The 11514-nt window shown below is 41.8% G+C and overlaps 1 protein-coding gene across 1 annotated transcript in view; it reads right to left on the bottom strand.

Annotated features, from left to right (window-relative positions):
* Positions 1 to 11514, bottom strand: part of LOC103508705 — a 45153-nt gene that overhangs the window by 11847 nt on the left and 21792 nt on the right. Inside the window, exons 5-8 of the mRNA XM_017443874.2 lie at positions 1783 to 1917; positions 1186 to 1377; positions 575 to 814; positions 78 to 356 (exon numbers count right to left, since the gene is read on the bottom strand). Of these exons, the coding sequence (XP_017299363.1) occupies positions 78 to 356; positions 575 to 814; positions 1186 to 1377; positions 1783 to 1917 (846 nt within the window). The remainder of the gene's footprint in view (positions 1 to 77; positions 357 to 574; positions 815 to 1185; positions 1378 to 1782; positions 1918 to 11514) is intronic.

The raw sequence follows: 11514 nt of genomic DNA, 5'->3' as shown, positions 1-11514 counted from the left end.
ATCAAATTAAAGGTCTTTTTACCAGGATCACGAAAATGGTGGTGCAAATTTTGTCCAGAAAACCATAAAGGGGAAGCCCTGGTCAGAAAGGTTGCTCCGCGAGCGAGTCATGCAGAAAAAGTCCTGGGAGCCGGTCGAGTCTTTTCGGCGGAACTCGTCGTGGCTGCCCGCCGAGTGATGGCCCGAGCCCGGGGCGTGGTGGGATCCGGCGGAGTGGGAGTGCTGGCCCGCGTGATGGTGAGAGGCGTGAGGGGCGAACTGTTTGGAGAAGGAGTAGCGGCGGGGCGGGTCTGAGGAGGGGCTGTGGGAGTCTACGCTTGGCAGAGCGCGGTGCCCGGAGCAGCAGCAACATTCACCTGAGGGAAAGCGAGGGAAAAGAGATTAAATTGTCATAAAAAAGAGCATTTTTACCTTCTGTTCTTTAAATTCTTACTATAAAAAGAAAAAGACCTATAAAATGTATAAGACCTTGTTTAGACTGCGGGAGTAGGTAAAGGGACTTTCCAGTCTCATTCTGGTAAGATGAACGAAAGGGAAAGAGATGGCCACCAAGAATGTAAATAAAATTACTCACCAGCATTGGAGTCTCGTGAGGACACGGAAAAGCGGCGCATGTCATTCGACACACTCGAATTGGAGCGGCTCCGGGCTGAATACTCCGAGCTGGATGAATCCCAACCGACGGACACACGCCGGTCGGGCGGGATGTAGTAGCCTACGCCCGAGTTGGAACGGGACCGGGAGTAGGTGGAACCGGGACTGTCCGACCCGGAGTCCCGCGACCACTTGCGCTGAACCCAGTGGTTGCCCGTGCCTGCAAGGAGAAGAAGGATGGGGCGTAAGTTTGAAGTTCAACACGAAGATTTTTCATTTAGTAAACTTACGTTTTCCTATCTACCCATGTGTTTTTTTTATACAAAAGTCAACGTGATACCCGCAGTATTTTTCGTCATTCACTCCCTCAAAATAAATTGACGTGTTTTTAGCTCCGACATTATACACTCGCTGGGAAATCTAGGAATAGGAAAACATTTCCATTTAATCTTTGGGAAGAACGACACGAAGGAAAAACACGTCAAACACACCTTGGTCAACTACGATATTCACCAAGGTGTGAAAAACACGTCGCGTCGTTAGGCCGGCCACTCACTGGCTGACCTTACAGGCGATTGGTTTAATTGTTACCTTCAGGGAACATCTGAGGTGAAGAGCATCGACGTTGAATGAATTTGGTTTCGGTTTCGCTTCCACTGGGGCAACTAGAGGTGTAATCCGTACTATCGTTAAATACATGGTGACGAATCATGGACAGTTTCTTTACCGGGCGTTCCCGTTTGACCTTTGACGCGGGGGCGTTCAGCTCCATTACAGTCAGACCTGAAATAAAATGGAGACTAGAACAGTGATTCCCAAACTGAGGGCCGTAAAGGACTTCAAGACCCCCCGGGAAGATCGCATAAAATACAGTAAAGGGTAAAGCGTTCACAATGAAAAGAAAGAGACACACACAACCCCGAACCAAAGTTCTGACTTTGTCGAAAAATTAATAGCGGATTCCTACGGAATTTAGCTCATTTATTGTTTAAAATCCAATGGCATGTATTATTTTCGTTTAATGTACAAATAAAGACTATTACCACTAGTGTACTGCATTACTGCCTTTACTTGATTCAAGAAGCTGAAAACGCTCCAAACTCAAAGGCCCAGAGCCCGGCGAGATCAAAATTACTTTAACCTCGACCCCACCGGGAATCGAACCACGGAACTCCGGCCTGTACTCACCCTCAGTCCAGTCATTCTTGTTGATGGCGTTATGGGCAGATTCGGTGCGTACAAACTCAATGAGAGCGTTAATGTTGCCGTTCATCTCAGGGTGTTTATTCACGAAGTGACGAACATCGGACGGAATGGGATTGCCTGCAACAAAAAACAGAAACAGTTTGAATATAGGGAAATACAAAGGCAAAACATCGGCTGAACTTTTCGGCATAGCTGTGAACAAAGTCAAACTTGCCAGGCTGGTCGCCAACATCCGAAACGGATAGCGAGCCGAGGTCTGATCGTCCTGAAAGCGAAGAGAGAAGGAAGACAGGATAGGAGAAAGCCAGCCGTTCCCAAAACGAACATTATCCGATCAGAATAAAATCCGCCCCGGGCAGGAATGGAACTCGCGGCCTAGCACTTACAAGGCAGACGTGCTACCAACCAAAAATTTAGTATTGGTAGGAGACGTGGATTATTTCAAAGCCAAACCAACTCAAAGTTCGAGTATCTGCTCATGTAAATCAGTCCTCGTTTAAATCAATAGGTAATCCAAGATATTGTCAACCAGTCTCAGGGTGATTCTGCCATATGTGTTGCTATATTCTTCAATATTTCCATAATAATAAGTAGATAATAATTTATGTATATTTATGGTCTTCTCAATGTTTCCTTATAAATGACGCTGGCTCAGGGCTCAATGGTCTTCACATGCTTATGTCCGTGTTTGGACTACCTGATTAGCTTCATTAGAGCGAAGAACTAGTCAAGTGGAAGCAAGAAACGCGCAAGGTAAAAGATGTAATTTGAGCTTCCACACTACAGAAACAATTCAAGGCTCTGGGATTCATGAGATGGTGATATTGTGGACGTAGGACAACTACTTATGGCAGATTCAAATGCAGTAGGACATTAGACTTCATATTTATAGTGAGGGCATTAGTAAATATACTTCAGGACAGTTGTAGTTACTGTGTAGGTCAGGTAGGTCTTGCTACTCTTTGAGGGTTTGAGCTAATGCACTTTGTAGTAGGACATCATACCTCACACTTAAAGTGAGGGCATCAGTAGATACTTCAGGACTAAATTACTAATGTAGTACTTCTATGAGCTTCTGTCTAGGTCAGAAAGGTCTCGCTTCTATTCGAGTTATTGTGTAGTAGGCCATTATACTTAGTACTGTTTAAAGGACGACGTTTGTAGGTACTTTAGGTCACTAAGATAACCACTTCTCGTATTATCTTCTGTGCAGGTCTTTATTAGAGTTGTTTTTTTCCCCCAAGAGATTTGATATTTGATAGAGAGAAGGAAGACAGGATAGGATAGGAGAAAGCCAGCCTTTTCTTACAAGGCAGACGCGCTACCAACCAAGCTAACTAGGCTGGTTTGAGTTGAGTTTTTAAAATTCCCTCCAAAGCTTTGTTTTTCCCCGATCCATGATCGCCGTACAAAGATCATGCTACAGAAAACACCTCATTGTCTAGAATTCGAAATCGTCTTTGTATTCACACATGGTAAATAACCATAGAACATAAAGGAAGCAAGTCAGACCAAAGCGAATCAATTCGGATCGGAAATTACCTGGCAGAAACCACAAGAAAGAAATTCTTGCTGCAGACAATTTATTTTTTCATCGCGACCTCGACCCTGATCTTGATTTAGACGAGGAAGACAATTTGGGAGATAATAAAATTGAAGATGAATTATATGATCAAGAAGAAAAAGAAGAAGGTGATGAAAATGAAGAAGATCAAGAAGGGTTTGGACGAAGATCAGGCCCTTTTTAAGACAATGAAATTTTACGAGTGGATGCCCTTCGTACTATTTCTTTAGCAAGGGAAATTTCAGGCTGTTATCCTCCCTGTTTAACGTCCTCCAGCCAGACAAGAAACCCACCATACCATATGATGTGGTAAAAACATAAAATGATGATACAATACAAAATAAATGATGATCATAAATGATGATATTGAAAATTTACATGAGCATACTATCAGAGAATGATTTTTTTTTTTTTTTGGGAGGAGAGAGGGGAAAAAAAAAAAAAAAAAAAATTATTTTAAAAAAAAAAAAAAAAAAAAAAAAAAAAAACAAAACAAAACAGGTTTGACAGAGGGAATTGTAACTGCTATGGTCTTATCGTCCCGAAATCGAAGAGAGAAGGAAGACAGGATAGGAGAAAGCCAGCCGTTCCGAGAACGAACATTATCCCAGCAGGATAAAATCCGCCCCGGCGGGAATCGAACCCGCGGCCTAGCGCTTACAAGGCAGACGCACTACCAACTAAGCTAATTAGGCTGGCCAGAACAAGTTTGACTGTGGTTTCATAGGAAATAATTCAACCATTCATTGGCGCCTGTTCTTCTGATAATGATCTTGCTTCTGTGGTCCATGAATTCCTATACATCGGTATCTATTTGGTGGTATTATCTGTGGTTTATGAGTTCCTCTACATATCTATTGGGTTCGTGAGTTCCTACATCGATTTAATAGATTCCAGTAGATTCCGTCGATGCGATCTTGAACTTTGAGCTGGAAGGTCGGAAAAAGTTCACCGCGGCAGATCAACTGATGACTCAGAGGGGTTAACCCATTCTTTAAAAAAAAGTGCTATCCTAGCATGGCTGGTACCGCGTCTGCCTTGTAAGTGCTAGGCCACTGGTTCGACTCCCACCCGGGGCGGATTTTATACTGAAAGGATTATGTTCGTTATCGGAACGGCTGGCTTTCTCCTATCCTGTCTTCCTTCTCTCTTCGATTTCGAGACGATAAGACCTCAGCAGATACAGTTCCCTCTATCAAAACCTTTCAAAATAAATTAAAAAAAAGACCTCTTATATTTTAAATTTATACTGTAGGCGCTATCTTTCATAGTTCTTCCAATTCTTCCAAAACATTTGAAGTTAAAAAATAAATAAATTAAAAAAATAATAATAATAAACGTCCTACACTACACGTCATTCGTCTGACAATGGGTTAATTTGGTCGAGGTAATCTGGTTTGTCTTGGACCATCTGGTCTGCTAGACACCTCATGGGAAAACCTCACTGGAAGTATGTACAATAATATATTGGAAGTTACCTTGGCGGAGATTAATAATTTGAGAAGAGAAAAGTGGAAGTGTTCCCCACTTCCTCGGGCAAGGTGGCTTGAACCCCGGCTTAGCCCTGAGCAGCATTGAAGTCGTAAAAACCACACACTTTTGTCTGCATGAATTAACAGTTCTTAATTTATTGTAAAATCGTCTTAATTCAAAAACTTTTTCCTCCTCCTTCTTCTTTTTATTATTATTTTTTCTTCTTCTTTTCCTCCTCCTCCTTTTTCTTCTTCTTCTTCCTCCCCTCCTCCTTCTCCTCCTCTTCCTCCTTTTTCTTCTTGTTTTTTTCCTCCTCCTCCTCCTCCTTCATCTTCTCCTCCTTCTTTTCCTCCTCCTTCTTCTCCTTCTTCTTCCCCTTTTTTTGTGAAACTTAATCTCTCTGTCAAACCTCTGTTAAAAAAGCTGAGGATTGCCAAAAGAAGTTGGACATTTTCGCGCCAAAGTGATTCGCATTGCCTGTGTCAGGAATGGTGACACTCCAGAACTCCAGACTGCCGGAAGACTTCAATGTCATAGTTCTAGATCTAGATCAGTTTGTGCCATTATTTAGAATAGAATAGAATAGAATATACCCTGCTTATACTGCCAGAATGAGACTGAAAAGTCCCTTTACTCCCGCAGTCTAAACAAGGTCTCATGTATTTGGTACAATATTTTCAAAAATAAATTACAATTAATAGACCCTTGCTTAAATTAAAAAAAATAAAAAAAAAATATATATGTACCTATATAAAACTAAAGCTGAAAAGGGAGAGCAAGAGAAAGAAAAGGAGACAGGAGTATTTAGCAGACGCTTCATCAGACAAAACATCAAAGCACCTCGTGAATACTACCGTGCACATCTAGACCATAAAAGGAATATTCCTACCAAATTTCAGCTTTCTAGGTGTTGTGATTCTAGAGATAGAGCGATCAGTGTGTGAAATGTGAATGGATCTCGTTCTTATAATATAAGATTGTAAATTGTATTTTAATGGATATATACCCCAACGTTATGGACTTTCGTCTGTGTTACCTACTTTACACTGAATCAAATGCACGACCGTACACGTAACGTATCCCTGACGGATAAGTGTGCATGGACCTTAGATCTTCTCCAATAATGTTCGTCATTGCAATTTATCAGTTTTGATTGGTATGTCGAGCGTTTTACCTTGGCATTTCGAACCATAGCTCGTAGTCACATGAACCTGTGTCCGTCAGTTCTTTCCAAATGTGTTGGCCATCTTAGATTCTTTCTTGACCTCTGATTGCTTCTAATGTGATATTTCTTCGTTGATTGTATCTAGCAATTTAATTAAACAGGGAGGATTCCAGCCTGAATTTCCATTGTTAAAGAAATAGCAAAGGTTGAGTGCGAAGGGCACTCGTAAAACTTGTAGCCTAAACCAAATGTCAGCCCAAAGCAATCACCCTAGCTAGGGCTGATTGAGAGGCTGACGAAAAACGCCGACCCCGTCTGTACACGGAAAAGGCGAAGAAAAAGAAGAAGATTATTTGAGAATAGTAACATCTACTAAATAATATTGATATCGACTAGAATTACTAAATAATAGTAATATTTCCTAAATAATAGTAATATCTACTAAATAATAGTAATATCTACTAATGGACTGTTGATTCGCCTGACTAGTTTACTATAACGGATCCTCGCATGTTGTATTGGGCCTTGTTAATGTGTTATTGATGCGTCTGCTGGTGGAACTATAGTAGAGTACTATTATTATTAGAGTCTGGTATACTTCCACTGAATTTTCTAGCACTATCAGATCCAACATTGGAGGTGTGAGAATACGCCGTACACTATACCTACACAAAGGAGTTTTAACACTATTTTAACATCAATAAGATACTCCAGTGGGCAGGACATGTGGCTCGAGCAGAAGAGACATCCAACTTCAAGAGAAATACATGGGAAGGCGCGGTGTCAGGGAATCTCTTGAACCCATTGGAATACGACAAGATTCAATTTTCAATTTCTAATAAACCTTTATTTTATTGTGTTATAATTTTGTTCACAATACAATACAGAAACATCGCCCAGGACAGACTAGACGGCTGGTGTGGGAAGTCAGGGACCTTCGCGGTCATCCTCGAGGATGATTTATGAACTATGGTCTTCGGAATTAGCCATTTGTAGCTATTAGCGCAGCAACCCTCGGGTGTAGAATTATAGAAACTTGACAAGCACCAGTTCCCAATGAACCACTCAAGTCTGATGTTTTGCATTTAAGCAACACCGTGTTGCGCGTGGTATCCGAATAGGTGAGCATCTGGGCAGTCCCAGGCTGCTGGCGTTTCCCCGCCCCACTCAGCCTGAGGTTCGTGTGACTTGGCAGGTACCCTATCGCTGACTCAAGAGTACAACCCACAACTTTAAAGACCTTAGCTACACAGTGACATCATCCCCCTTAAACCCCTCGTTGCCAGTATCAAACCTCTAAAAAAGCTGTATAAGATGAAATACCTAGTCTAAGATGGTCGTTTTGAAACTGGATTTTATCTAGTATACGATTTTTCCAAAATATCTCGCGGAACCCTTGCCGTCAGCTCGTGGAACCCCTAGGTTCCGCGGAACACCAATTAAGAAACACTGAGGTAGGTGGTACCTACTTGTCTTATTGTGTGAAATCGATATTAATATGTTCTAGAATTATCTAGATGGTGCAATAAGAGATGATTTTGACAAAAACTAAACAGATCTCAAGTTATGATCAATTTCCCTCATAGGTTTAGGTTATTATAAGTAGCATCTGTCGACCACATTCAGCAGGATATGTTTGCGACCACTCTGTATATCAACTGGGTCTCGCCAAATTGCTCTGGTTTTAAGTTGTGGATTATGTTTTTAATTAGTTAATTCGACACACAGAATCTCTCATGGTCCACGGTCAATTTTACTACAATGAGCTACTATCACTGCACTTTTTGACTGTAGTGACTGCCCAACTATCCATACCCATCTGGTACGTAGTGTGTTAATTGGTAATTTGTGTTGATGCATTCGGAGACCCAGGTACCATCAGGGTTTGAACTAACGCAGAAGAAAACTAGTTCAAGGACCAACTTGACAGTAAGGTTTTTGGTAACGAGGGAAGTATGGATGGGCCTAGCAGTTTTCCAATAGGTTTCCAGGAGTGATGGATACATCAGGGGAAGTGTCAGGATGAAAACCTTGGCTATTAGGTACGGTGTGGGAAGTCAGGGACCTTCGCGGTCTGTGAAGACTCCGGAGGAAGTAAGTATAAATGCAAAGGTTTTTGTAGTAACGGTGTTTTGCCCTCCTTTTGGAGACAAGCTATACTCTAGCCTCCTCAGCTCCTCTCAAACTCACCCGGGTTTGATGGAGGGAATTGTAACAACGGAGGTCCCATCGTCCCAAGATCGAGGAGAGAATGAGGACATGCTAGGAGATTGGACAATCTGAGAACGACCCTTATCTGCTTATAACAAAGTTGGGCGGAAATAGAACCTGCGACCTGGCGCTTTTAAGGCAGGCACTCCCAGACAAGCTCACTTCCAAACTAGGATGGCTGAACTTTCCAATTGAAAGTAGCTTAGCACGAACTTAAGAGCCAGCATTTTGTTCATAAATATGGGTGTTAGGCTGGGGGAGGTTAATGTCATAACTATACGAGTATACGAGTAATGTGAGGAAGCGGGTACCTTGTGACCGAATCAAGAGTAAAATTTCCATCTTTGAAAACCTTAGCTATACATAAACCTACTCTATATAGTGACATCATTATGTAAAACCTCCGTCACCAAAAACCTTACTGTCAAGTCGGTCCTTGAACGATTTTTCTTCTGCGTAGTTCAACTAGTACAAACCCTGTGATGGTAGATGGCACCTAGATCTCTGAATGCATCAACCTACGGGCATCTATCACCGAATTACAAATTAATGTACTGGTCTCACTACGTTCCAGATGGGTATTAGTAGGGCAGTCACTATAGTCATATAGTGCAGTGATAGTAGCTCATTGTAGTAAAATTGACCATGGACCATGAGAGATTCTCTGTGTCGAATTAACTAATTAAAAACATAATCCACGCCTTAACCAATTTGGCGAGACCCAGTTGATACCAATACAGGGTGGTCGTAAACGTATTTTGTTAAATGTGGTCCAGAGATGATAGGTAACTACTTATAATAATATAAATTTATGCTGTCAAATTTTGATTTGGCGGGGCAAAGCGCTACCGCGCTCGTTAATACGGAACTTTGATTGTCTGTCGAAAATTGAAATCTGTCGAGTGTTTCCTCTAGACTCTAGCTAGACCACCGTGTATGTCTGGAAATATCAAAAGTAGGCGATCTTGATAATGATACACATTAGGACCTAGGCATTCAACACAATAAGGAGAAGAGAGCCCAATTCTCATCTCTTCGACCATTGTTCAGGATGACCTTGTTTTCTGGTGTGAATGAAGAAAGTAAAAGCGAATTTTTGAACGACGAAGACTTCCAAAGTGAAATAGATTTTTATTAAGTGCTTTAGAGTTTAGACTAATTTAGAAAGGCCTTTGTTTAGTGGAAAAAGAAAATATCAAATTGTGTTTCTACACTTTCAATTGGAAAGTTCAGCCATCCTAGTTTGGAAGTGAGCATGTCTGGGAGTGCCTGCCTTAAAAGCGCCAGGTCGCGGGTTCTATTTCCGCCCAACTTTGTTATAAGCAGATAAGGGTCGTTCTCAGAATGTCCAATCTCCTAGCATGTCCTCATTCTCTCCTCGATCTCGGGACGATGGGACCCCCGTTGTTACAATTCCCTCCATCAAACCCGGGTGAGTTTGAGAGGAGCTGAGGAGGCTAGTAGCTTGTCGCCAAATGGAGGGCAAAACACCGTTACTACAAAAACCTTTGCATTTATACTTACTTCCTCCAGAGTCTTCACAAACCGCGAAGGTCCCTGACTTCCCACACAGTACCTAGCCAAGGTTTTCATCCTGACACTTCCCCTGATGTATCCATCACTCCTGGAAACCTATTGGAAAACTGCTAGGCCCATCCATACTTCCATAAACAGCTCTGTCACCATAACTATCACCTGTCCCATATTGTCATCGCTAATGATTGCGATTGGAAAGAGAAAATGAAAACCTCTCCTTAATGATAGTAAGGTGATAGTAATTTGATTGTGATAGCTAGTGTGATGGAGATTCTAGAGATAGTGGCATCTTTCAATAGGCACCTAAACTATTCAGTAGCCTAGCAGGGTTTCACAAACTTTTGAGTATTGCGTACCACTTGACACCTCAAGGTTCTTTTGGCGTACCACCAAACATCAATTTAGTGTAGTTTGGGGGTTAAATAAAGAAATTATGGCACCGAAAGCGAAATTTTTGTGTTAATCATAGTACGATGTCAATTTTTTTGGTGTACTGATTGTAGATTTTTTTTTCTCTTTCAACTAGGGTTGTCAGATTTGTTTTTCGTATTTACGAGATAGATAATAGAAACGGGGTTTTCAAATCTCTTCGCGTACCACCAGAAATACCACAGATTGGGAGCCACTAGCCTAGCTATTGGAGCCAATGGCATCGTTCACCAGTATAGGTACGAGTATATTATGGTAAACAAAGAAATGATGGGACCTCAGTGATATTCTAACCATAGGACGATCATTTACCAGGTGATGATGACAAGTGAAAGAAAATCGACTCTCATATCGGAGGAGGAGGAGGAGGAGGAAGAAGAAGAAAAGGAAGGAGACGAGGAAGAAGAAGAGGAGGAAGAAGAAGAGGAGACGAGGAAGAAGAGGAGGAGACGAGGAAGAAGAAGAGGAAGAAGAGGAGGAGACGAGGAAGAAGAAGAGGAGGAAGAAGGAGAGGAAGAAGGAGAAGAGGAAGAAGGAGAAGAGGAAAAGGAAAAGGAGGAGGAAGAAGAAGAGCACAAACAACTCTTATGAGACCCTATTCTTGAGCAATCAACATGAGAAACTTTCATAAGCTCCAAGTAAAATTTCTCGAGATGTTTTTGCGCTTTTATAATTTGCTTATATTCGCTACCCATCTACCTACTCAGGTAGCTAAATACCTAAACAGGTATTCCGCTATTTATTATGTAAACTTGGATAATCATCTGGTGATCAATAAAATCTGCCCCGGGCGGGAATCGAACCCGCGGCCTAGCGCTTACAAGGCAGACGCACTACCAACTAAGCTAACTAGGCTGGCGCCAAAAGTTTGGGTTACCAAAATGACACCTACTCCTTGCTAAATTTTATGATTTGACTTGGACTCGAATCGCCAAATTTCAGGTCTGCAGTCCACCGTGCTAACCACTACACTACTCAGGTTTAATATGTCATTCTTGGACCCCTTGGTAGGCTATAGCAATCTACGGATTGAAGAAATTTCCCTCTATGTACATATATCAGTTTATTTTGTATTTCGTTTCCCTCTACTTACCAAATACAATCGATTAAAAAAATGCCGGTAAATCGTGAACTTTGACGTCACGGCATACGCTCCTGTAGGCGATGACGTCACATCAAATGTCCCGAACAAAGCTCCCTCGCAGGCAACGCATTAATGTGTTTATGCGCAGTTCTTTCTGCTCCTCCGCTAGCGCGCTTGCATAGTGGCGCGTCACACATATTTGAACTCTTTCATTAGAACGGAAAATAAAATTTTTTCGACCTTTTACAGTAA

Source organism: Diaphorina citri, unplaced genomic scaffold, assembly GCF_000475195.1.
Source record: "Diaphorina citri unplaced genomic scaffold, Diaci psyllid genome assembly version 1.1 scaffold425, whole genome shotgun sequence".
In the NCBI taxonomy this organism is placed as follows: Eukaryota; Metazoa; Arthropoda; class Insecta; order Hemiptera; family Psyllidae; genus Diaphorina; species Diaphorina citri.
Note: the sequence above shows the minus strand (reverse complement) of the source record. Positions and strands in the feature narration are given on the sequence as shown.